This window comes from Miscanthus floridulus, chromosome 18, assembly GCF_019320115.1.
Source record: "Miscanthus floridulus cultivar M001 chromosome 18, ASM1932011v1, whole genome shotgun sequence".
NCBI classification, from domain to species: Eukaryota; Viridiplantae; Streptophyta; class Magnoliopsida; order Poales; family Poaceae; genus Miscanthus; species Miscanthus floridulus.
Genome location: NC_089597.1, coordinates 88,444,828 through 88,471,536, shown reverse-complemented (window position 1 = coordinate 88,471,536; position 26,709 = coordinate 88,444,828). Strand labels below are relative to the sequence as shown.

General features: G+C 50.3%; 5 protein-coding genes and 1 pseudogene across 5 annotated transcripts; all 6 read right to left on the bottom strand.

Moving 5' to 3' along the window:
- Positions 1–3,016: 3,016 nt before the first annotated feature.
- On the bottom strand, positions 3,017–3,790 carry LOC136524141 (uncharacterized). The gene has a single exon (XM_066517602.1). The coding sequence runs from the start codon at positions 3,788–3,790 to the stop codon at positions 3,017–3,019; it is 774 nt and encodes a 257-aa protein (XP_066373699.1).
- Positions 3,791–3,796: 6 nt separating this feature from the next.
- LOC136524140 (uncharacterized) lies at positions 3,797–4,498 on the bottom strand. Its single transcript, XM_066517601.1, has one exon. It carries the CDS (start codon positions 4,496–4,498, stop codon positions 3,797–3,799), a length of 702 nt encoding a protein of 233 aa, XP_066373698.1.
- LOC136521654 (probable LRR receptor-like serine/threonine-protein kinase At3g47570) lies at positions 4,369–9,249 on the bottom strand. Its single transcript, XM_066515408.1, has 2 exons — positions 5,274–9,249; positions 4,369–5,170 (listed from the first exon to the last, which is right to left on the bottom strand). Exons 1-2 carry the CDS (start codon positions 8,308–8,310, stop codon positions 4,815–4,817), a joined length of 3,393 nt encoding a protein of 1,130 aa, XP_066371505.1. The 5' UTR covers positions 8,311–9,249; the 3' UTR covers positions 4,369–4,814.
- Positions 9,250–15,473: 6,224 nt separating this feature from the next.
- LOC136524139 (probable LRR receptor-like serine/threonine-protein kinase At3g47570) lies at positions 15,474–19,279 on the bottom strand (annotated as a pseudogene).
- A 318-nt stretch (positions 19,280–19,597) lies between these two features.
- LOC136524138 (uncharacterized) lies at positions 19,598–20,104 on the bottom strand. Its single transcript, XM_066517599.1, has 2 exons — positions 19,934–20,104; positions 19,598–19,819 (listed from the first exon to the last, which is right to left on the bottom strand). The coding sequence occupies exons 1-2, from the start codon at positions 20,102–20,104 to the stop codon at positions 19,598–19,600; spliced, it is 393 nt and encodes a 130-aa protein (XP_066373696.1).
- A 4,374-nt stretch (positions 20,105–24,478) lies between these two features.
- On the bottom strand, positions 24,479–24,985 carry LOC136524136 (uncharacterized). Its single transcript, XM_066517598.1, has 2 exons — positions 24,815–24,985; positions 24,479–24,700 (listed from the first exon to the last, which is right to left on the bottom strand). Exons 1-2 carry the CDS (start codon positions 24,983–24,985, stop codon positions 24,479–24,481), a joined length of 393 nt encoding a protein of 130 aa, XP_066373695.1.
- Between the last annotated feature and the right edge of the window lie 1,724 nt (positions 24,986–26,709).

Below are 26,709 nucleotides of genomic sequence, written 5' to 3'. Positions count from 1 at the left end.
GACGCTCCGGTCATGTTGACCGGACGCTCCGGTCAGTTCAATCCGCACACCAGTGATTAAGTGTTGACCGAACGCTGGCAGCGTCCGATCATCACTGACCAGACGCGTCCGATCGCATTTAACCCTCACTAGAACCTTACTGTACTCGACCGGACGCTGAACCCCTAGGGTCCAGTCAGTACTGACCGGACGCGTCCGATCGCAGATTTTCTCTTCTAGAACCTTACTGGAGTCAACCGGACGCTAGACCTCAGCGTCCGGTCACTTGACTACTCAGCGTCCAGTCGCACCAGATGCAATCTCCTTGGTCAAATGAACTGATCGGACCCTACGGCTAGCGTTCGGTCAGTACTTGACCCTCCATTCACTTCCAACTCTCGATCATATGTGAATGAAGTTAGCTCCATTAGATCTTAGGCATATGTGGGAGCTACCTAGCGCTAGTTTTAACAAGTGTGCACCACACCTAACTCACTAGACTCACCTAGGTCAAGCTACCCGTCCATACCCCCCTTAATAATACGGCCAAAGGAAAAACAAAGTCCTAAACTACTCTAAGTGTCTCTCCAACTCCAATCGACACTTAGAACTAATCATCCTTAACCTTGTCATCCATCCTTTGAAAACCGAAATAATTTCCATCGTAGGGGCATAACCACCTTGATTGCCCAATTGATCTCTATTACCATAACCTAACTTAATTGCCTCTGCAAAACACACGTTAGTCATAGTAATCTTGTATTGTCATTAATCACTGAAACCCAACTAAGGGCCTAGATGCTTTCACCAGTCACCACATTGGATCTAGATGGGCGTGGTACAAGATCCCGAGTGTGGTTGGAAAGCAATGCTGAAAACTCATCCTGCATAGCGGCACGCCAATTTGGATCAGCAAGTGCGGCGCGATAAGTCCGCGGAAGAGGCGATAGGGAAACCGCTTGAAGAGTGACCGGTTGTCGAAAACTAGCCTTCCCACGTGTCCACATGGCATGCTGGTTAGCCACAGGGACAATGGGAACCGCCCCGGCGCTGAGGCGAACAGGAGGAACTGGTGGTGACGGTGGTGCAGCGACCGAAGACGTAGTAGCTGGAGCGACTGGCGGCGTAGAAGCAGATCACGGACGTCGGCTGTACATCAGCCGAACCGGAGGGACCGGCACCAGGACAGCCAAATCGGGTGGAGGAGGCTGTGGGCGTCGGTGGTAGACGAGGCTAGCCCAGCGCTAAAAGCTAGGTAGCGGTCCGGCTAGGGTGGGCGCGACATGACCGGCTGGAGGTGGTGAGCAGTCGGCCATCGGGCACCCTAGGAGGTGCTGCCGGCCACTGGGTGGACGGGGAGTTGCTGCCAGCCGTCGGGGGAGCAGCCAGGCCAGCTGCCGGTGACGATGAGGCAGCTGCAGGCGAGACCTGGCTGGCTGCAGGCCACCGGAGTCCAAGGGAGCAGCAATGACCCAAGGGCGCTGCTCCCTAGAAGAAGGGCCACACGTGGTTGTGCGGAGTCACTAGAAGTGCCTGCAGGTAAAAAAAATGACGGCGCTGGGGGAGCCATCACAGGGTCAGTGGAGCTCAAAAACTCAAAATCCTGGGGTGAGGGACGACCAGGATCCTTAGAGAACGGGAAGGACGCCTCATCAAAGACCACATGTCGGGAGATGATCTGGTTGGATGACCGGTCGAGGCAGCAGCAACCTTTGTGATGAGGGGAATACCCGAGAAAGACACACAAGGAAGATCGAGGGGCGAGTTTGTGGGGAGCAGTGGCGGAGAGATTGAGGTAGCAGCGACACCCGAAGACACGGAGGTGGCCATAGAGGGTGGAGACCCGTAGAGCACCATGTGTGGGGTGGAGAAGTTGAGTGTCTTGGTGGGAAGAATGTTAAGGAGGAGGGTTGCGGTGGAAAGAGCCTCAACCCAATAGGCTGGGGGACACTGGCCTAAAACAGGAGGGAGCGAACAACATTATTGATGGTACGAATAATGCATTTAGCTTTATCGTTTTGAGGCGAGGTATAAGGACATGACATCCAGAGCTGGACGCCGTGGGAGAGGAAGAAGGCACGGGAAGTATGATTGTCGAACTCGCGTCCATTATCGCATTGAATACCCTGAATGGGGACACCAAACTGCGTAGCCACATAGGCAAAGAAATTAGACAGGGTAGAAAAGGTGTCAGACTTTAGCCGAAGCGGAAAAGTCTAGAGATAATGCGAAAAATCATCAAGTATGACAAGATAATACTTGCAACCAGAAACACTAGGTATAGGTGACGTCCATAAATCACAATGTATTAACTGAAAATTATGAGTGGTTCTGGAAGAGGACGCATGAAAGGGTAAACAAGTATGACGACCCAACTGGCAAGCATGACACAATGTTTGGCTAGCACTATTATTACATGGAATAGCGGATGACTATGCTAGCTTAGACAAAACTTCATGGCCAGGATGACCAAGACGCTGGTGCCAAAGTGAAGGGTTGGTAGTGGCGAGGAGAGCAGACGCAGACTCCAGGAGCTACAACGGATAGAGAGGACCAGAGTTGTCACACCTGGCGATCTCTCTCCGAGAGGGAAGATCCTTCATAGAACAGCCAAAAGGGTCAAACTCCATAGAACAATTGTTGTCAGAGGTAAACTGGCGTACTGAAACAAGGTTCTTAATAAGGCCAGGTGAAACAAGGACATTATTAAGACGAAGATTATGTGGAAAAGATGTCACGCCAGTGGAGGTAACAGGAAGAAGGTTCCCATTACCGACAACAATATGGGATGGAGATGAAGTATATGGAGGGGAAGGCACGATGATTATACCGGCGTTTGAAGTCATGTGGTTGGAGGCGCCAGAGTCGAAGTACCAGTTGCTCGATGTAGGCTACTGGAGCGACATGGTCTGAAAGTTCGCGGCGAGGCTGGAAGCGTCCCAGCCGGGTGGCGCGATGGCTGGGCTGTACAGACCAGCCGGAGGAAGCGCCCACTGCTGGACGCTAGGATTGACGCCCCAGCCTTGCTGAGCGCCAGTCAGAAGCGCTTGAGGGAGCTGCTGCGGTCCACCGGGCCCCTGCTGTACACCAGCGAGAAGTGTGTGCGGGTGTGGCAGCGTCGAGGGCCGAGGTCCAGGCACATGTTGATGGATCCGGTCCATGGCTGATGAAGATTGGGCCACTGCTGCTGCTGCTGGGCGCTGCTGCCGTTGGGGAAGGCACTGTTGGAGTTGCTGCGCCCGCCCCCGCCGTGCTTGCCGCGCCGTGCGCGCTTGCCTCCCCTGGACTGCTGGTGGTGGTTCGGCAGCCGCTGCTGGGGAGCGGCTGGTGGAGTGACGGACGTGGGCGCGGACTCCCGAGCACTGCCGAAGGTGGCAGTCAGGGCCGTAGTTGAAGGAGGCGGAGCAGACTCCGCCATAGTGAGTTCCTCCAGGATCAAATCGTTGCGGGCCTGTAGAAAAGTAGGAAACGGACGTCTGCGGCTAAGGTGAAGCCCAATGGCTTCGAAACGGCCATTGAGACCGCGCAGGAGATTGAGGACAAGAGTCATGTCGTTGACGGGCTCGCCGAGGTCGCGGAGGGCGTCTGCCATGCCCTTGACTTTCTGGCAGTACGCAGTGATGTCGAGGTCGCCTTGCTTGAAGTTGCGGAAGGCGGCGTCGAGGTGGAGAGCACGAGTTTCGCGATTGCCGCGGAACTGTGACTCGATGGCGAGCCAGGAGGCACGGGCGGTGGTGCCGAACTCGATCACGGCCTCGACGAGGGCGTCGGTGATGGTGCCGGTGATCCATGTTTGCACGACGCAGTCCATGCGCGCCTAATCCGGAGAGTTGGGGGCGGCAGCGTCGGAGAGGACATGGCTCTCCAGGGAGTAGCGGCCGACGATGAGGAGGAATGACTGACGCCAGCAGCCATAGAAGGCGGAGGCGACGTCAAGGACAAGCGGGACGAGCAGTCGGATGTTCTGCACGGCCACAGCCTGGGCGTGCAGGTTGAGGAGGGCCGCGACCTCATGCTGAAGCAGAACGGCGTGAAGATGGGGATCGCCGCCGTCAGCAAAGGCGAAATCCTCAGCATCCTCAGGGGCAGCGTCGTCTTCCAAAGGCGGAGCGGCCGCAGCGTGCTCCTGAGCCGCGCGGTCAAGGGCGGCCTGAAGTCGCGCATCAGCCGCGTCCCGCTCCTGCTGAGCGACGGCGGCTTCGCGCTCGGCATCAGCCGCACGAGCAGCGGCGGCGTCGCGAGCGGCCTGAGCCGCTCGGGCGCGCTCCTCCTTGGCGAGTCGAGCCGCAGCGGCCTGCTCGGCCGCGCGGGCGCGCACCTCCGTGGACTGGAGGGCAGCGGCAACAGTGGCCTGCTCGGCCACGCAGACGCACGTCTCCGTGGATTGGAGGGCAGAGGCAGCGGCGGGGTCGGCCTGCGCGGCCACGCGGGCACGCTCCTCCTTGGACTCGGCAGCAGTGGCGTCGGGATCGACGACAGCAGCAGCAGAGGAAGCGGTGGTGGGGGTGGCGCCGGCCATGGCAGGGAGGCGGCGGGCGCACACAAGGGAGGCGACAGACAGGAAAGGAAGGGAAAAAAACTAAGCTCGTGATACCATGAAAGCAATAAGGATTGCGTGGAATAATAGATTGATTGATTGGAGAGACCTATGTACATATATATATAGGGGAGAGGAGATCTCGTGGTTTATAGAAATAGGACCAAACCGAGATCTCCTCGTATCTCTCTAACCAAATAGAGGACCGGCCGACTATACCAAGGCTCAGGCCCATATACACAAGCATATATACATTTACAGTCTAACAGCCATCACTATGACTGATATACGCTAATTGCTATGATGAAGAATGCATTTTTGATAATATATGCTTGATGGTAAGGATCTTGTTACAAACTTCATCCATTCCTGGTCGTTCTTTTGGTGATGCCATGGAGCAGGACAATCCTATTTTAACCAATGGAAGGATGCAGTTCTGCATCACTTTGGCTGCATTGATGCTGTCTTGTACCATGACGGGATTGACAATCTCGTAGATATTATTTCGAAATGATTGACCGACAAAATCTTGCAGGCTTATACCATCCTTTAATTTCTCGTCAGTCGGACGATACCCTGTTAGCATTTCTAGCAGGAGCACTCCAAAACTATAAACGTCACCCTTGGTTGATATCTCTCTGCTCATGCCATACTCTGCATGAATGTTTGCAGACATAGTAAAGTTAGAATAATTCACTTTTTGCCGATACTATAAAGAACAAACGGAATAAACTACTTAGATATAAGCTCATCTCACCTGGTGGGATGTATCCAATGGATCCTTTCATGCAAGCCAAACTTGTTGAACTATCTTGAAATGCATCTGATCTAGCATATAATATCCTTGCTAAGCCAAAGTCGCTGACATGTGCAGCCATGTCAAGGTCCAAAAGAATATTACTTGGCTTCAAATCGCAGTGTATTAGTGGATATGCACATTGGTTATGAAGGTAATCCAAAGCACATGCTACATCCAATGCTACATTGATTCTTTGAAAGAAAGTCAGAGTCTTTGTTTCACTGTGTTCATGGACCCTCGGATGTAACCACATATCCAGGTTCCCATTCAGCATGTATGGGTAGACTATGGCCTTGAAGTCTGCTCCAGTTGGATCCACTGAGGAGCATAGAGTAATTATTTTAACAAGATTTCGGTGGCGGATATTTCTGAGGGCTTCACACTCTGCAAGGAAGCTCCTATGTGCCCCATATGTGCTGAGGTTAAAAATCTTGATAGCCACTTGATCTTCCTCAAGCTTCAGCTTGCCCTTATAAACCATTCCAAATGAACCAGAGCCAATTAAGTTAGCAGAAGAGAACATATCTGTTGCCTTTTCAATATCTTTATATGTCATGTTTTCCTTGTGCTCTTTGTGGTGCTGCAAATATTTCTTTACTTGAATTTTCTTCCTCCAAAAGAATGCCACGAGACAGAAGCAAGTGATTATAACAACAGCAACAATTGGTATTACTATCTCTATGACTTGTACCAGTGACGTGTGTTTCCTTGTCCTGTTATCCATTGCTGGACAAAGAGACACACCTCCTGTCAGAACTCTTGTACACAGTTCATCATTTCCTTCAATTGAAACTGCACTAGCATTGCCAAAAATACCACCACTTGGAACTGCTCCACTAAAACTGTTGAAGGATAAATTGAGTTGATGCAGATAACTCAAGTTTTCGAAGAAATCTGGGATGTTTCCAGACAATCTGTTCTTAGAAATGTCAATCTCCTCGATGCTTCTCAAATTCACAAAAGTCTGTGGAATGCTTCCTTCAAAGAAGTTGTCTCGCATCTCTAGATACTCAAGAGCCACACACATGCCAATAGCGGATGGAATGTAGCCAGACAACATGTTGTTTGTGATGCTAAGTTTTTCCAGATTAATGAGATTGCCAACTTCCTCTGGTATTCCTCCAGTCAAGTAATTATTTGACAAGTCAAATTCTTCAGAAAGCGAAGAAATTTTGAAGATTCTACTTGGTATAGTCCCATTTAGCGAGTTGTGTGCAAGATTGAGTATTTGAAGTTGAGTGCAACTTCCTATACTTGCAGGTATTCTTCCACTCAAGTTGTTTCCATCCAATTTAATATCAGTCAGCTGAACAAGATTACCTATAATTTCAGGGATTGGGCCTGAGAGTCTATTTTGTGCAAATGCTAGAACGACCAAGTCGTGCAAGTTTACAATTGTTGGTGGTATATTTCCAGTGAACATATTGTAATCCATGAATAGAATACTGAGGCTCCTCAGATTACCTATCTCTTGTGGTATAGGCCCAGAAATTCTGTTGTTCCTTAGCCACAGGAACTGGAGATTACTGGAAAGGTTTCCAATGGAACTTGGCAGATTCCCTTGGAGGTTGTTGCCATCAAGCATCAGTTGGGTCAGTTTGGAGCAATTTGAGAGTGAAGAGACAAATTCCCAGTCACCTGCTTCTAGCATGTTGTATGACACATCTAGTACCTCCAGATTTGGCAATGACCCAAAGTACGGCATGAGCCCTGTTAGCCTATTGTCTGCTAGGTAAAGCCACTGTAGTTGGTATGCAACAAGGAGAGAAGATGGGATTGGGCCAGCAAACTTGTTTGCCGAGAGGATTAATCCCTGAATGTTTGGGAGCGTGTAGCCAATGTTGGAGGGCAATCTTCCAACAAGCGAGTTATTTGCCACAGCAAGATCTGTTAGGGAGGACATGTTGAAGAGAGATTGTGGAAATGGACCCGACAAGTTGTTCACATTCAAGTTCAGTATTTCTAGTGTTGAAATATAACCTAGGCTCTCCGGTATGCTCCCAACTAAATTGTTATATTGAATGCGTAGAGTAAGTAGGGAGGAAAGGTTCCCTAGTGAGGGATGGATTGTTCCCGAAAGATAGTTCTCCCCTAAATGGAGGTGTTCAACAGGGGGAGAGTTGGCAGTGATAGGTGGTATAGAGCCAGAAAAGCTGTTCTTTTGGAGGCAAATGGCAATAAGTGATGAGGTATTGAAGAGAACCTTAGGGAGCTCTCCACTAAGATTGTTGCTCAAGAGGCGAAGAACTTGTATTGTTGAACTACTCGCTAAGAGCTCTGGGATCTCCCCAGCGAGTCCATTTCTCCCAAGATCAACATATCTGAGAGAAAGGCTGGTGCCCAAAGCTGGCGGTATGTTGCCACTAAGCCTATTGCTAGCAAGATTTAGCATTCGCAGCTCCGGAAGAGTTCCAAAAGCAGAGGGAATGCTCCCTTGGAGCTGATTGTTGCTGAGGTTAATCTCCTGAAGATGCATGCACTGACTAAGGCTAGGTGGGATCTCACCATGGAGGGAATTGTTCCACAATCCTAGGAATTGAAGTTGGGTACACAAAGAGAGCTCAGATGGGATAGTACCTTCTAAAGAGTTCATGCTGAGGTTCAGGTTGCTGAGCCTGCTGAGGAGGCCGAGCTCTGACGATATGCCACCATGGAAGCTGTTGTTTGACAGTTGCAGCTTTGCAAGAGAGCTGAGGTTGCCAATACAAGGTGACAAGGAGCCTGTGATGCCTTCTGAAGCAAGGTCCAGAGCAATGACACGGAGAGGAGGCGGCTGTGCGCTGCATGTGACCCCATGCCAGTTGCAGAGTTCCATAGATTCGTTACTCCATGAGGCTAAAAATCCAGGTGGACCTGAGAGCTGAGACTTGAAGCAGAGAAGAGCTTGTCGATCATCTTCGCTCTCATCACAGATGTCTAGTGGCAGGGAGCAACAGAAAATGAGGGGACAGAGAAGCCAAGCAACATTGGGTGACAAGACTCCCAAAGAGGCCATTGCTGTTAGTTACAGGTAGGAGATGCAAATACGATGTTTAATATGGCACAAGATTTTCCTCAAAAATAAAATGGCACAAGAGTAGATAATCACTCAGGATGAAGCACAGTCCTATTTGAAGATATACTGGGAAGCTGAAAGCTGTATGAATGCTTGCGTTTGGACTTCAGCTTTGTGGGCGTTGCTTCAAGATACTTGCTACCTTTTCTGCTTGGTCCAATTGAACCAAGTTGTTGGCTTGGACTTGGAGTCGACTTGTAGCAATGAAAGTTGTTATCTGGGAGACGTCTTGCAACTTGCTTGGAAGGTTGCACAAATGAGGTCGAAAGATGCACTGAAACTGGACTGAAAAGTTGAGGAAGGGACTGAACAGTTCCGATAAAAACGGAAGAGTCGGCATCTATACGGAGGCGGCTGTGCGCTGCATGTGACCCCATGCCAGTTGCAGAGTTCCATAGATTCGTTACTCCATGAGTCTAAAAATCCAGGTGGACCTGAGAGCTGAGGCTTGAAGCAGAGAAGAGCTTGTCGATCATCTTCGCTCTCATCACAGATGTCTAGTGGCAGGGAGCAACAGAAAATGAGGAGACAGAGAAGCCAAGCAACATTGGGTGACAAGACTCCCAAAGAGGCCATTGCTGTTAGTTACAGGTAGGAGATGCAAATACGATGTTTAATATGGCACAAGATTTTCCTCAAAAATAAAATGGCACAAGAGTAGATAATCACTCAGGATGAAGCACAGTCCTATTTGAAGATATACTGGGAAGCTGAAAGCTGTATGAATGCTTGCGTTTGGACTTCAGCTTTGTGGGCGTTGCTTCAAGATACTTGCTACCTTTTCTGCTTGGCCCAATTGAACCAAGTTGTTGGCTTGGACTTGGAGTCGACTTGTAGCAATGAAAGTTGTTATCTGGGAGACGTCTTGCAACTTGCTTGGAAGGTTGTACACATGAGGTCGAAAGATGCACTGAAACTGGACTGAAAAGTTGAGGAAGGGACTGAACAGTTTCGGATAAAAACGGAAGAGTCGGCATCTATACGGAGGCGTGTTGAGTACGCGGCGCCCTTGCTCTTTTGTGTGGGAAGACACTCTCTCGCGGGGAATACTAAATGAAATAAATTAAGGCCTGGTTTAGATGCAAAGAAATAATAGTTAGCTGGATACAAACAGGTCTAGCTAATAGAAGGAAATAATAGTTAGCGGGATACAAACAGATCTATCTAATAGTTTAGCTAATTATTAGCTGAATAACCAACTAATAACTATTTCACTAGTTAGACCAAACTAGCTAATAGCAGGCTAGTAACTAATATTAACTATGACATCTTAGCTAATTAATCATTATAAGCTAATGGATCCAAACAGATCCTAAGATAGTCTAGATTATGTAGGGGAAGCTTTGCGCAAACCGCGCTCTTACTAACATCATGAATGAAATCCATATCGCCAAAACTTGCATAACACATCACTTTTTACAGAAACCGATGTGTGCTGGTAAATATTCATTTTGCTATCCTCGATATTGCCACAACTTGGGTTTTTTTCGAACACGTTTACTGACGTGTGTTTCATTGAGAGAGGATAAGGCCGAAAGAACGATTTACATGACGCAGCTATGGGAGATTCCATAACGTAGATTACACAATCACGGAGGTAGTGGTTAGGAACCTAAAAGATAATAGAAAAAGAAGCGTTAAGGAGAGGGTCCTCCGCTACAACCATAACCGATTGGACCTGCAAGAAAAGCTAACAATGCAAAGGCTGCTAACAAAGTAAATGTAGCTGCGGTGGCAAAGCATCCACTGAGAACAGACGAGACAACGGTGGCCAAGCATCCGCCCGAGCAAGAACAACCAGTAGAACGGCAGCAAAGCACCCGCCAGAGACGATGCGGAGCGTCAAAGCATCCGTAAGAGAGTGGACGAGCCATCACGCTCACTGCAACAAAGCATCTGGGTTTAGGTCTTCTTTTTGCTTGCCAGAATCCATCAACAGGGGTTTCATAGGGAGGTATTTTTTCTAGAAAGTTATCAAGTTATAGTGGAATTACCAACCGGACTGGCTTTCTCCAAGAGAGGGTTTTGTCTTTTCCGCTTCCTCACGCAAAGAAAAAAAAAATAGAATCTCTCTACGGCTCATCCCCCTATCTTCTCTTCGAGCTACCGCACTCACAAGGGCTTACCGGGGGGGATACCGAAGCAACATCGACGCCAAAGCATCTGCCAGAGCAGCATGGATGAGAAAGTATCCATCAAGGAAAAGTGGTAGTGGCAAAGGATCTGCTAAAAAAAACCAAACGATTGCGACAACACCAAGCATGTCAGCTGGATAGACCATTCAAAGAGAAGCTTGAAGCACACACGGGCACAATGCAGCAAGGAACAACTCCGGCGAGAGAAACGGAAGATGAGCAGAGGCACGACCACAGAGGCGCGATCATAGGAGTGCTGCAACGATACCTTCACGAAGGGAAGCGACATCCGCGGATAGGGACGTAGCCAGCGGTGGGGCTAGGGGGGCTTCAGCCCCCCCCCCCCCCCCCACCCATCCTGAGCACGTGGAGTTTTCCTAAGTCCTCCCTTAAAATTTTATGCATACATGTATTAGGTAGGAGAAGCTAAGATTAAGAGAAGATAAAAAAAACCTCTATTCTTTTGTTCAGCCCCTCCTAATTTTTTTCCTGGCTTCGTCACTGTCCGCGGACCCCACCATTGTTGGAAAGCACACGGGTAGGGCTTTCGCACCATGGCCTACCACAGCGGCACGCGCAAGGAATAGAATCTTCAACGATAACTTGGTTAAAAAAAACTTTTGACTTTTCAGGGTTAACGTTAAGAAAAACTATTGGCTTTTCAGGGTTCAGACTGAGACTGAGACAGCGCAAGATGCCCACCTGGTGGTATAAACGCATACCTTCTCTGAAGAAGAAAATAAATATATGAACGCACGCCGTTCTTCGACTCGTCGCCTCTCTGACCTCTAAACGCATAAATACCCATACCCATGCCGGGACTGCTGCCACGCTCGGAACCGCCCTTCAACTTGGTGCTCTGCTGGGACTCGAGCGAAAGACGATGGCCCTTCGACTGGCCCTGAGGCAGCCACCGCTTTGCTGCAACCTGGTGCTCTGCATAGAGAGAATGGCGTTCGCTAGCAGCTGCAGCTCTCCCACCGCCAATCCCCCAGCTGCTGCTGCTCCAAGCAATAACGACCCTCCGGCTGACGCCGCCACTAATCCTCCAGCTCCTCCTCCCGTTGAGGCTCCGACCGCTCCATGTCCATGCCCAGGCGATGGTAGTTGTACTGGTACACATGCTCCAGAAGGTGAGAAGGCCAGCGGAGATGGTGAGTTCAGACTCCTTCAGAATTCTGCTTACGGCCAACAACTACAGTTTTGCCATTGTTGCTACCGTATTCGAAATTGCACGCACAACGATTAGTATATTTGGCGAATTCCAAATTGTACTGACCACCTACTTCTTCTCGTTTTTGCGCGCAGTTCCTCCAGCTGATCCAAGTCACAGAGATCCACCAATAACGCACGGTTATTACACGCCGACGCACCAGCCGCATAATCCTTGACGTGGGGCTCAAAAGCTCATGTTGTCGTGAGGAAGACACCCCCCGGAGGCCAGGAAGGGAGGAAACCCATGGATCGGAACGAGCAGCACAAATCTGGACAGTTGGCAGCGCCTAGGGTGCAATTACCAGTTCGTTATCCTACAGGAGCGGAGCGGGTGGGAAACGTGGGCCTTTTTTTTATTTTTGTTGGTGTTCCTTCTTTTTCTCTTTACTACATATACATGTGCGTTGCACTGGGATCGTATTTTTTTTTACTGAACCTCATTATTACTCGGACGCAGACACGTGAGCTCCGAGAATTTCGTATTAGACGTTGTATTGGAACCAAGTAGGATGCGGACACGTGTGCTCCGAGTAGAGGATGATTCGTATCGGACGTGGATACATGAGCAAGAGCGAGATTTGATATCACCGGATAGATGATTACTTTAGAGTCTTTTTCGGTGTATAATATAATATAGACTAGATATGTGCCCGTGCGTTGCACGAAGTAGATAATGATGTTACAGTCTTTTTAAATTTAGAGAAGAGATTCACTCAACTTTTATAAAATTTATTACCCATATCTAAAATCACATAAATATACTATTCTCCCAATTTAGTTGGTAAATTTTAAGCTAAATCTCGTAGTTTTAAATGGCAAGATCAGAAAATCATCCGCGGAGGTGCTGGATGTGTATGTGTGTGTTCATAAGAGATGAGTGCACGAACATGTATGAGGGTATGTGTTGTACTGTGTTTCAAAAATTAACAAGATATTTCATCCCTGTGTAGTATATTTGAAAAAAAAACATGTTTTTTCATGTCAGCTGAGAAATTTAATTTATATGAAATTGCAAAGGTCGATCACATCTACCGTTTTATAGCTTATTACTTTTTTATGTAAGACCATTAATTTTCATACGGGAACAATTGATACGATCATTTTTTATAGGGCAAAGCCTTCTTAATTTAGCAATGAATTTAGATTAGTTATTTCATCGTTGTAGTGTTGTATATATAGAGTCCGATTGGCCAGAGACCGAGCCATTGTCTCGCGCCGGCCACCATCCCACTCGGAGTTTGCGGACGTGCACAGGTAGGCCTCGAGTCGGAGCTTGCGGGGGGCGCGCACACGAAGCCCCTGCCTGTGGACAAAACCTGGCTTTTTAGGTGGTAATAGATTATATATAAGAGAGCTCGGCCCAATAGTAGGGAGTTTCAGCCCATTTGCGTTGAAATGATTCATTTCCTTTTCTTTTGTTGAATTGCTTTTTTTCGAATTGTTGAACTGCTTGTTGAATCAAAACCGACAACAAACAAATCAAAAGTTTCATGCAAGCAAGCAAGTTTTAAAAAAATGTCAAAACATATCTTGACTCCTGGGCAGGGGCGGATCTAGAATTTTAATAATGGACATTCAAACTTGAGACGCATAACAACAACAAAAAAGTTAGACAAAACCAATGGATATTCAAACTCTTTTCTTTTGTCCGGTCGTCCACCAATCCCTCCTGGTCCTCCTCTCTTTGGGGCTGATTGGTTGCTCCGGGGTAGGGGATTCGGGATGGAGGGTCGGTCTTGGGTGGTGTGAAGCAGGTTGAAACCATGCAACTAGGTGTGTTTGGCTGCAACTCTAGGAGTGATACTGGATGACAGTCAATTTGTTTGGTTGTCAGGTTGCACCAATTTGAGAAATGAGCTGATCCTGCTAGTTGTGTTTTGGTTTGGCGCATGGCATAAGGGGGTGAGCACCCATGCATCACTTTAGTGAGGTTACCACCATTTTCATCAGAACAAGCATGAGAACACAAACATTGCCTCAGATAAATTTGTATCATCATCAACTAAGACCTTAGAGCATAAGAGATATTACAAAATAATACAACAGTCCAACCAGCTATTAATCATCAACAAATTGGTCCCAGTACCTCACAAGGTCGAAGTAAATTGATGAATACATGGTTATAGGTTAATCATCACATGCAGTTCTTCCCACGTTTAACAATGTCAAAGATGAGCACCAACAACATGACGGAACCATGCAAAGAAGAAATAGCCAAGATGGTTTGGCAACGACAGTGGCAGCAGGCTTCACAAGAACTTTTTCATCTTCACAACCCTTGAATTGCCTCTTCTTTGCTAGGGAACACACAACTAGTTACCTGGGCATGGCAACACAGAAGGCAACACAGAAGACAACACACATCATAAATGGTTAACAGATTGGCCTCATGATAACAGTTCTTCCTCGGTTGAACTTGAGCTTGGAGCATAAGCAACACAGAAGGCAACACACAGCAATAATGGTAAGAAACAAACATGAAAACCAATAAGAACTAGACTAGAGTTACAGTACCTCACAAGCTCAAGGTCATCAGGTTTTTGTAATCCAATACACATGGCAGTTTAGTTATCATCATAGGCTTGACAAAATATCAAAGACAGTTAATTACAAAGAAAATAATTAGAACCCAATGTCAGGAAAGCCACGAGGAGCAAGCAAAAATTCAGACCGACTATCTTTGACTAGACGCGGCTACCATACCCAAGGGTGCTCCTCCAGCGCATAGGGTTACAAAACCAAAATCATCGACATAGGCACTATGCTCAGTTTATAAATTGAAGTAGACATCATCATATGCATGGATCTAGAATAAACCACATATGTACAGCAAAAAAAAGTTAGTCGTACCACAGATCTGAGCGAGGAACCAGAGGGAAACAACTACAAACAAGTAGATCAGGAATAGCAGGTCATAGATCTGAGTATGTAAGAACAAGAACCCTAGAATCATGGCACGACTCAAACAAAATCGACACATAAATCAACAAAAGCACCGCGCGTAGAGGAAGAGGAGCGAGGCACAAGTGAGGTATGTCGTCGCGGCACTAGAGGACCACCCCGAATCTACCGGTCAAGGTTGACTCCGGTGGTCAACCAAGATCGAGGGGGAGCAAGAGGAAAGGCGCACCAGAGCAATGGAGCAAGGAGAGGAGCGAAATGGGGGGCAGTAACCCTAGCTGACATGCCCGGACAGGGGGCATCTCCCGTGCTCGCCTGAGACATTCCCGCCAAGCATCGAGTTGTCCTGCATCGAGAGGGAAGTGGAAATCGAGAAGACGGAGGCGTGCGGATGGTGGAGGGTAGAGGAACGAGACCGAGCAGGCGAAAGGTGCGAGGAGAAGAACCAAACACGCCGCTGGAATGAGACCAGACAACTAAATGGTGCGGGGACGGCTCGGTTCGGCCTACCAATCAGCCCCTTTGTGCTTTCTCAGACGGCACCAACGCGGCTCGTGGTGGCCAATGATGATACCGAGAGTCCGTTCCGTAGGGATCTAGATTCTTGTAGACACGTTTCAGATCTAGATTCTCTCAAAAAAACGTTTTAGATGATGAATCAGAACCACTTTGTAAAATCGTTTGGCTAGGTTCTGATTCTAAAAAACATTTAGTTTAATAAAAAAATTAAATAAATAAAATATGCTTCATAAAAATCTAGAATTTTTTTTGGGCAAAGAGCAACTTATATACAACTCATTTTAACTTATTGCATTTAAAAAGTATTAACTGTAAAAAAAAGCAATTGCTAATTCAAAGGAGCACTCCAAAACTATAGACGTCACCCTTGGTTGATATCTCTTTGCTCATGCCATACTCTGCATGTTTGTTTGCAGACAAAATAAGTTAGAGATAATTCACATTTTTATGATCCTATAAGAAAAAACAGAATAAACTACTTACAAATAAGCTCATCTCATCTGGAGGGATGTATCCAATGGATCCTTTCAGGCAAGCCAAACTTGTTGAACTATCTTGAAATGCATGTGATGTAGCATATAACATCCTTGCTAAGCCAAAGTCACTGACATATGCAGCCATGTCAAGGTCCAAAAGGATATTACTTGGCTTCAAATCGCAGTGTATTAGTGGATGCGCACATTGGTTATGAAGGTAATCCAAAGCACATGCTACATCCAATGCTATATTGGTTCTTTGAAAGAAAGTCACTGTGTTCATGGACCCTTGGATGTAACCACATATCCAGGTTCCCATTCGGCATGTATGGGAAGACTATGGCCTTGAAATCTGCTCCAGTCGGGTCCACTGAGGAGCATAAAGTAATTATTTTAACAAGATTTTGGTGGCGGACATTTTTGAGGGCATCACACTCTGCAAGGAAGCTCCTATGTGCCCCATATAAAAATCTTGATAACCATGGTACAATGTTTTTTCTCTCACAACAAATCAGCGAACAATACTTTTCAGCCTGACTTTTCAGCGAAACGAACAGGGCCCAGCTTGCTCTTATAAACCATTCCAAATGAACCAGTGCCAATTAAGTTAGCAGAAGAGAACATATCTGTTGCCTTTTCAATATCTTTATATGTTATGTTTTCCTTGTCCTGTTATCCATTGCTGGACAAAGAGACACACCTCCTGTCAGAACTCTTGTACACAATTCATCATTTCCTTCAATTGAAATTGCACTAGCATTGCCAAAAATACCACCACTTGGAACTGCCCCACTAAAACTGTTGAAGGATAAATTGAGTTGATGCAGAGAACTCAAGTTTTGGAAGAAATCTGTGGTGTTTCCAGACAATCTGTTCTCAGAAATGTCAATCTCCTCGATTCTTCTCAAATTCACTAAGGTCTCTGGAATGCTTCCTTCAAAGAAGTTGTTTGGCATCTCTAGGTACTCAAGAGCCACACACATGCCGATAGTGGATGTGATGATGTAGCCAGACAACATGTTGTTTGTGATGCTATGTTTTTTTCAGATTAATGAGATTGCCAACTTCCTCTGGTATTCCTCCGGTCAACGAATTATGTGACAAGTCAAATTCTTCAGAAAGCAAAGAAATTTTGAAGATTTTACTTGGTATAGTCCCATTTAGCGAGTTGTGTGCAAGGTTGAGTATTTGAAGTTGAGTGCAACTTCCTATACTTGCAGATATTCTTCCACTCAAGTTGTTTCCATCCAATTTAATATCAGTCAGCTGAACAAGATTACCTATAATTTCAAGGATTGGACCTGAGAGTCTATTTTGCGCAAACGCTAGAATGACCAAGTCGTGCAAGTTTCCAATTGTTGTTGGTATATTTCCTAGTGAACATATTGTAATCTGGTGGTATAGGCTCATAAATTCCTGTTGTTCCAATTGTTTGAATAGAATACTGAGGCTCCTCAGATTACCTATCTCTGGTGGTATAGGCTCAGAAATTCTGTTGTTCCTTAGCCACAGTAACTGGAGATTACTGGAAAGGTTTCCAATGGAACTTGGTAGATTCCCTTTGAGGTTGCCATCAAGCATCAATTGTGTCAGTTTGGAGCAATTGGAGAGTGAAGAGACAAATTCCCAGTCACCTGCTTCTAACATTGTATGGCAAATCTAGTACCTCCAAATTTGGCAATGACCCTAGGTATGGCATGAGGCCCAGTTAGCCTATTGTCTGCTAGGTAAAGCCACTGGATCGAGTTGGTATGCAGCAAGGAGAGAAGATGGTATTGGGCCAGCAAACTTGTTTGCTGGCCCAGATTAATCCCTGAATGTTTGGGAGCGTGTAGCCAGTGTTGGAGGGCAATTTTCCAACAAGCGAGTTATTTGCCACAGCGAGATCTGATAGGGAGGACATGTTGAAGAGAGATTGTGGAAATGGACCCGATAAGTTGTTCACATTCAAGTTCAGTATTTCTAGTGTTGAAATATAACCTAGGCTCTCCGGTATGCTCCCAACTAAATTGTTATATTGGATACGTAGAGTAAGTAGGGAGGAAAGGTTCCCTAGTGAGGGATGGATTGTTCCTGAAAGATAGTTCTCCCCTAAATGGAGGTGTTCAACTGGGGGAGAGTTGGCAGTGATAGGTGGTATAGAGCCGGAAAAGCTGTTCTTTTGGAGGCAAATGGCAATAAGTGACGATGATAGGACGTGATACCCTACCGGCGTTACTGCGTAGGTTATAGGGGTGGAAGAGGGGAGAACGTGGTCCGTACTCTCGACGCCGGCGAGGGGCCATGGCGGCGAGAGTGCAGCGGCTGCTGCTGCAACCCTAGAACTCTCGCGGTGCTATAGTAGCGACAGCATTGTTCACGCGCGACAACAGCAGGAGGCGGCTAGGGTTAGGAAATCCTGGCTCCCTTCAGGAAGCCGGAAACAACTCTGTTTCTGCTTAATCCAATCTCCAAGTCTTTACAAGTATTTATACTTCTCTCTAATAATAATTTCTCTAATAATAATAGGAATAAATAAAATAACTATAGGCTTTTAGGCCCCTAGCCCCCCCTGGCCGGCAGCCCCTAGCCAGTCATGGGCCTACGCCTTGTATAATGGGTGCCGGTCATAACATCTCTCTCTGCCTGCGCAAACAGCTCATCCTCGAGCTAGAAGTCGGGGTAGAGGGTGCGGAACTCGTCGACGGACTCCCATGTTGCCTCCTCCTTGAAGAAGCCACGCCACTGGATGAGTACGTGCCAGGCACCCCGGCATTGCTGAGCCCGGAGCGCCTTGGTAGGAGCTGGCAGCAGCCGACCATCCATGGTCGGCTCAAGGACGCCTAGCGCTGCTGGCGAGTCCCCTTTGTGGCGCTTGAGCAAGCCCACGTGGAAGACATCATGTAAACGAGCACCCTCCCGCAACTGCAGACGGTACGCCACCCGGCCGATGCGTTCCAGGATGCGGAAGGGCCCTGCGTAGCGGGGACCGAGCTTGCCTTTGGCGCCCGGCTCGAGGGACTGCGCCGTGCGGTGCAGCAACCGCAGCCAGACCCAATCACCCACTTGGAACTCCACATCACGATGCCCTGCATCATAATACCTCTTGGACAGCTACTGGGCCTGCAAAAGACGTTGGCGAACCTCTGCCAGGACCTCATCCTGGGATCATAGAAGAGCATCCGTAGCCTCCGTACGCGCCGTCCCTGGTGTGTAGGGCAACATTGGTGGAGGAGGCCGACCGAAGACGACCTCGAAGGGAGTGGCGCGCAGGGCGGTGTGGAAGGAGGTATTATAGCAATACTCCGCCCATGAGAGCCAGTCCACCCATGCATGTGGGCGATCGCCCGTCACACAGCGCAAGTACATGGCGATGACCTTGTTGACCACCTCAGATTGGGCATCCGTCTGCGGGTGGAACGCCGTACTCATGTGGAGTTTAACGTCGGCCATCCAGAAGAGATCCAGCCACACGTGCCCGGTAAACACGGGGTCCCGGTCACTGACAATGGACAGCGGGAACCCATGAAGGTGGACAATGCCGTCGAAGAAGGCCCGGGCGACAGTCGTGGTGCTGTAGGGGTGGCCGAGCACGATGAAGTGGGCGTACTTGGAGAAGCGATCCACCACGGTGAGAATGACGGACTTGCCACCGACCTTGGACAGCCCCTCGATGAAGTCCATCGAGATGTCGGCCGACACTTGGGACGACACCTCGAGGGGCTGTAGCAGCCCCGTCGGTTGCAACGTCTCTGTCTTATTCTTCTGGCAGGTGGTGCAAGAACGCACCCAATCTTGAACCAACACACGATCCCGTGGAATGTAGAAATCGGTGCGGAGGCGATGGAGGGTCTTCTGGACTCCCTCGTGGCTATCCGAGTGCGCTAGGAGGAGCACCTAGTAGCGTAGGTCCCCATGGTCCGGTACAAAGATGCGGGACCCATGGAGAAGGAGCCCGTCATTGAGGTGCCATGGCTCTGAGAGCTCGCCGGCTCGGAGCTGCTAGAGGAGCTGCTGGCCATCGGGCGCGGTCGTTGTTGCCCGCCTGATGTCATCTAGGAGGGTGAAGGTTGGCTCGGACAGGGCATGAACAGCCACAGTCTCCCCCTCCATGGTGGCCGTGGCCCCCTCCTCTGCATCCCGGTGAGACAGAGCGTCCGCCACGGTGTTCAGATGCCCTGGACGGTACTCCACAGAGAAGTCGAAGCCGAAGAACTTACTGATCTATTGGTGCTGCGGAACGGTGGATAGGCGCTGATCAAGCAAAAAATTGAGACTATAGTGGTCAGTACGAACCATAAAATGGCACCCCCACAAGTATGGACGCCAATGGCGCACTGCCTGCACCAGGCCGATCAGCTCCCGCTCATACACTACAAGCTTCAAGTGCCGGGCAACAAAGGGCCTACTAAAGTAGGCGAGGGGTCCCGCACCCTGATGTAGGACAGCATCGAACCCCACACCTGACACGTCGCAGTCGACGACAAAGGTCGTGGTGAAGTCCGGCATCTAGAGAACAGGCCCTGTGGTCAAGGCGCTCATGAGCGCCTCGAATGCTGCTGCTGCGTCGTCGTCCCATGCAAACGTGTCTCACCATAAGAGACGCGTGAGCGGTGCTGCGATGAGGCCGAAGTCCCAGATGAACTTTCGGTAGTAGCCCGTGAGGCCCAAGAAGCCGCGGAGGCCCCGGGCAGAGCATGGCGTTAACCATGCCGCAACAGTGGCGACCTTGTCGGCGTCCATGGCGATGCCGCCCTCAGAGATCACATGGCCTAGATAGGCCACCGATGTCGCCCCAAATGAGCACTTGGAGCGCTTCAGGTGAATATGATGTGGCCGCAGCGCATTGAGGACGATGTTGACGTGCTGTAGGTTCTCAGCCCACGAAGAGCTATATATCAAAATATCGTCGAAAAATACCAGCACGAACCTCTGTAGGTAGGGTCAGAGCACATCGTTCATCAAGGCCTAGAAAGTTGTTGGGGCATTGGAGAGTCCAAACGGCATCACCAGGAACTCATAGTGGCCGTGATGCGTAAGGAAGGCAGTCTTGTTGATGTCGTCGGGATGCATCCGCACCTGATGATACTCGGAGCACAGATCGAGCTTGGTGAAGAAGCGAGCGCCATGGAGCTCGTCAAGCAGCTCATCCACCATAGGAATCGGGAACTTGTCCTTAGAAGTCTTGGCGTTGAGGGTGCGGTAGTCGATGCAGAAGCGCCAAGACTTGTCTACCTTCCGTACCAGCAAGACGGGTGCGGAGAATAGAGAGGTGCTTGGCCGTATGATGCCCTGGGCAAGCATGGCCGCACACTGTCGTTCTAGCTTGTCCTACTGCAGCTGGGGGTAGTGGTATGGGCGCACCGCGACCGGGGCGGTGCTGGGCAGGAGGTGGATGCGGTGGTCGTATGGGTGCACCGGTGGGAGCCCTGTGGGCTCGTCGAAGACGGCACTCTGCTACTGCAGCAGCAAGTCCATCAGCTGCTGCTGGGCATCGGCGGAGAGTGCAGCGAGGTGCTGCTGTGGGACCGCTGCGTCGTGGCTGCGCACGCCCTGCCAAAGGACGTGTCTGCCCTCGCGCTAGAAGGACAGTGTCATGGCCTCAAAATCCAACAAGATGGGACCCAAGGTCCGTAGGTAGTCGACGCCAAGGATGAAGTCGAAGTAGCCCAAGTCCAATCCGACGCACGTGATGGAAAAAGACTCCGAGCCGATGCAGATGGGCATGTGGTGAGCAATGCCCTCGCAAGGTAGCCAATCACCATTGGCCACGGTGACATGGAGCTGCTCACTGCCCGTCGGGGCGAGCCCTAGGCGGCGCATCGTCGCGCCATGGAGGAAGTTGTGCGTGGAGCCGGTGTCGAGTAGCGCCAACAGCCACTCCCCTTTAACCATCACCAGAAGTAGCATCGTATTGTTCGTGCGGATCCCTACAAGTGCGTGTAGAGAGACCACGAGAGCATTAGCGATCGCAGGCTCCTCGACATCCGGAGCCTCATGGTTGGCGACGTTATCCATCGCCGCGGCATCCCCTAGCCCGTCGTCGATATAGTCGTCCGACTCGAGGTAGATTGTGTGCAAGGTTGAGTATTTGAAGTTGAGTGCAACTTCCTATACTTGCAGATATTCTTCCACTCAAGTTGTTTCCATCCAATTTAATATCAGTCAGCTGAACAAGATTACCTATAATTTCAAGGATTGGACCTGAGAGTCTATTTTGCGCAAACGCTAGAATGACCAAGTCGTGCAAGTTTCCAATTGTTGTTGGTATATTTCCAGTGAACATATTGTAATCTGGTGGTATAGGCTCATAAATTCTGTTGTTCCAATTGTTTGAATAGAATATACTGAGGCTCCTCAGATTACCTATCTCTGGTGGTATAGGCTCAGAAATTCTGTTGTTCCTTAGCCACAGTAACTGGAGATTACTGGAAAGGTTTCCAATGGAACTTGGTAGATTCCCTTTGAGTTGCCATCAAGCATCAATTGTGTCAGTTTGGAGCAATTGGAGAGTGAAGAGACAAATTCCCAGTCACCTGCTTCTAACATGTTGTATGGCAAATCTAGTACCTCCAAATTTGGCAATGACCCTAGGTATGGCATGAGCCCAGTTAGCCTATTGTCTGCTAGGTAAAGCCACTGGATCGAGTTGGTATGCAGCAAGGAGAGAAGATGGTATTGGGCCAGCAAACTTGTTTGCTGGCCCAATTAATCCCTGAATGTTTGGGAGCGTGTAGCCAGTGTTGGAGGGCAATTTTCCAACAAGCGAGTTATTTGCCACAGCGAGATCTGATAGGGAGGACATGTTGAAGAGAGATTGTGGAAATGGACCCGATAAGTTGTTCACATTCAAGTTCAGTATTTCTAGTGTTGAAATAAAACCTAGGCTCTCCGGTATGCTCCCAACTAAATTGTTATATTGGATACGTAGAGTAAGTAGGGAGGAAAGGTTCCCTAGTGAGGGATGGATTGTTCCTGAAAGATAGTTCTCCCCTAAATGGAGGTGTTCAACTGGGGGAGAGTTGGCAGTGATAGGTGGTATAGAGCCGGAAAAGCTGTTCTTTTGGAGGCAAATGGCAATAAGTGACGATGATAGGACGTGATACCCTACCGGCGTTACTGCGTAGGTTATAGGGGTGGAAGAGGGGAGAACGTGGTCCGTACTCTCGACGCCGGCGAGGGGCCATGGCGGCGAGAGTGCAGCGGCTGCTGCTGCAACCCTAGAACTCTCGCGGTGCTATAGTAGCGACAGCATTGTTCACGCGCGACAACAGCAGGAGGCGGCTAGGGTTAGGAAATCCTGGCTCCCTTCAGGAAGCCGGAAACAACTCTGTTTCTGCTTAATCCAATCTCCAAGTCTTTACAAGTATTTATACTTCTCTCTAATAATAATTTCTCTAATAATAATAGGAATAAATAAAATAACTATAGGCTTTTAGGCCCCTAGCCCCCCCTGGCCGGCAGCCCCTAGCCAGTCATGGGCCTACGCCTTGTATAATGGGTGCCGGTCATAACATCTCTCTCTGCCTGCGCAAACAGCTCATCCTCGAGCTAGAAGTCGGGGTAGAGGGTGCGGAACTCGTCGACGGACTCCCATGTTGCCTCCTCCTTGAAGAAGCCACGCCACTGGATGAGTACGTGCCAGGCACCCCGGCATTGCTGAGCCCGGAGCGCCTTGGTAGGAGCTGGCAGCAGCCGACCATCCATGGTCGGCTCAAGGACGCCTAGCGCTGCTGGCGAGTCCCCTTTGTGGCGCTTGAGCAAGCCCACGTGGAAGACATCATGTAAACGAGCACCCTCCCGCAACTGCAGACGGTACGCCACCCGGCCGATGCGTTCCAGGATGCGGAAGGGCCCTGCGTAGCGGGGACCGAGCTTGCCTTTGGCGCCCGGCTCGAGGGACTGCGCCGTGCGGTGCAGCAACCGCAGCCAGACCCAATCACCCACTTGGAACTCCACATCACGATGCCCTGCATCATAATACCTCTTGGACAGCTACTGGGCCTGCAAAAGACGTTGGCGAACCTCTGCCAGGACCTCATCCTGGGATCATAGAAGAGCATCCGTAGCCTCCGTACGCGCCGTCCCTGGTGTGTAGGGCAACATTGGTGGAGGAGGCCGACCGAAGACGACCTCGAAGGGAGTGGCGCGCAGGGCGGTGTGGAAGGAGGTATTATAGCAATACTCCGCCCATGAGAGCCAGTCCACCCATGCATGTGGGCGATCGCCCGTCACACAGCGCAAGTACATGGCGATGACCTTGTTGACCACCTCAGATTGGGCATCCGTCTGCGGGTGGAACGCCGTACTCATGTGGAGTTTAACGTCGGCCATCCAGAAGAGATCCAGCCACACGTGCCCGGTAAACACGGGGTCCCGGTCACTGACAATGGACAGCGGGAACCCATGAAGGTGGACAATGCCGTCGAAGAAGGCCCGGGCGACAGTCGTGGTGCTGTAGGGGTGGCCGAGCACGATGAAGTGGGCGTACTTGGAGAAGCGATCCACCACGGTGAGAATGACGGACTTGCCACCGACCTTGGACAGCCCCTCGATGAAGTCCATCGAGATGTCGGCCGACACTTGGGACGACACCTCGAGGGGCTGTAGCAGCCCCGTCGGTTGCAACGTCTCTGTCTTATTCTTCTGGCAGGTGGTGCAAGAACGCACCCAATCTTGAACCAACACACGATCCCGTGGAATGTAGAAATCGGTGCGGAGGCGATGGAGGGTCTTCTGGACTCCCTCGTGGCTATCCGAGTGCGCTAGGAGGAGCACCTAGTAGCGTAGGTCCCCATGGTCCGGTACAAAGATGCGGGACCCATGGAGAAGGAGCCCGTCATTGAGGTGCCATGGCTCTGAGAGCTCGCCGGCTCGGAGCTGCTAGAGGAGCTGCTGGCCATCGGGCGCGGTCGTTGTTGCCCGCCTGATGTCATCTAGGAGGGTGAAGGTTGGCTCGGACAGGGCATGAACAGCCACAGTCTCCCCCTCCATGGTGGCCGTGGCCCCCTCCTCTGCATCCCGGTGAGACAGAGCGTCCGCCACGGTGTTCAGATGCCCTGGACGGTACTCCACAGAGAAGTCGAAGCCGAAGAACTTACTGATCTATTGGTGCTGCGGAACGGTGGATAGGCGCTGATCAAGCAAAAAATTGAGACTATAGTGGTCAGTACGAACCATAAAATGGCACCCCCACAAGTATGGACGCCAATGGCGCACTGCCTGCACCAGGCCGATCAGCTCCCGCTCATACACTACAAGCTTCAAGTGCCGGGCAACAAAGGGCCTACTAAAGTAGGCGAGGGGTCCCGCACCCTGATGTAGGACAGCATCGAACCCCACACCTGACACGTCGCAGTCGACGACAAAGGTCGTGGTGAAGTCCGGCATCTAGAGAACAGGCCCTGTGGTCAAGGCGCTCATGAGCGCCTCGAATGCTGCTGCTGCGTCGTCGTCCCATGCAAACGTGTCTCACCATAAGAGACGCGTGAGCGGTGCTGCGATGAGGCCGAAGTCCCAGATGAACTTTCGGTAGTAGCCCGTGAGGCCCAAGAAGCCGCGGAGGCCCCGGGCAGAGCATGGCGTTAACCATGCCGCAACAGTGGCGACCTTGTCGGCGTCCATGGCGATGCCGCCCTCAGAGATCACATGGCCTAGATAGGCCACCGATGTCGCCCCAAATGAGCACTTGGAGCGCTTCAGGTGAATATGATGTGGCCGCAGCGCATTGAGGACGATGTTGACGTGCTGTAGGTTCTCAGCCCACGAAGAGCTATATATCAAAATATCGTCGAAAAATACCAGCACGAACCTCTGTAGGTAGGGTCAGAGCACATCGTTCATCAAGGCCTAGAAAGTTGTTGGGGCATTGGAGAGTCCAAACGGCATCACCAGGAACTCATAGTGGCCGTGATGCGTAAGGAAGGCAGTCTTGTTGATGTCGTCGGGATGCATCCGCACCTGATGATACTCGGAGCACAGATCGAGCTTGGTGAAGAAGCGAGCGCCATGGAGCTCGTCAAGCAGCTCATCCACCATAGGAATCGGGAACTTGTCCTTAGAAGTCTTGGCGTTGAGGGTGCGGTAGTCGATGCAGAAGCGCCAAGACTTGTCTACCTTCCGTACCAGCAAGACGGGTGCGGAGAATAGAGAGGTGCTTGGCCGTATGATGCCCTGGGCAAGCATGGCCGCACACTGTCGTTCTAGCTTGTCCTACTGCAGCTGGGGGTAGTGGTATGGGCGCACCGCGACCGGGGCGGTGCTGGGCAGGAGGTGGATGCGGTGGTCGTATGGGTGCACCGGTGGGAGCCCTGTGGGCTCGTCGAAGACGGCACTCTGCTACTGCAGCAGCAAGTCCATCAGCTGCTGCTGGGCATCGGCGGAGAGTGCAGCGAGGTGCTGCTGTGGGACCGCTGCGTCGTGGCTGCGCACGCCCTGCCAAAGGACGTGTCTGCCCTCGCGCTAGAAGGACAGTGTCATGGCCTCAAAATCCAACAAGATGGGACCCAAGGTCCGTAGGTAGTCGACGCCAAGGATGAAGTCGAAGTAGCCCAAGTCCAATCCGACGCACGTGATGGAAAAAGACTCCGAGCCGATGCAGATGGGCATGTGGTGAGCAATGCCCTCGCAAGGTAGCCAATCACCATTGGCCACGGTGACATGGAGCTGCTCACTGCCCGTCGGGGCGAGCCCTAGGCGGCGCATCGTCGCGCCATGGAGGAAGTTGTGCGTGGAGCCGGTGTCGAGTAGCGCCAACAGCCACTCCCCTTTAACCATCACCAGAAGTAGCATCGTATTGTTCGTGCGGATCCCTACAAGTGCGTGTAGAGAGACCACGAGAGCATTAGCGATCGCAGGCTCCTCGACATCCGGAGCCTCATGGTTGGCGACGTTATCCATCGCCGCGGCATCCCCTAGCCCGTCGTCGATATAGTCGTCCGACTCGAGGTAGAAGAGTCATGGGCACACGTGGCCGCGGACGTAGGGCTCATCACAGTTGAAGCAAAGCCCTTGTCGACGCCGCTCCAGTTGCTCGGTCGGCGTGAGGCGGCGGAACTAGCGCACCGGGGGCGCCCCGTTCGCCGCTACTGGTCCGCCCACTAGGGGGACAGGGG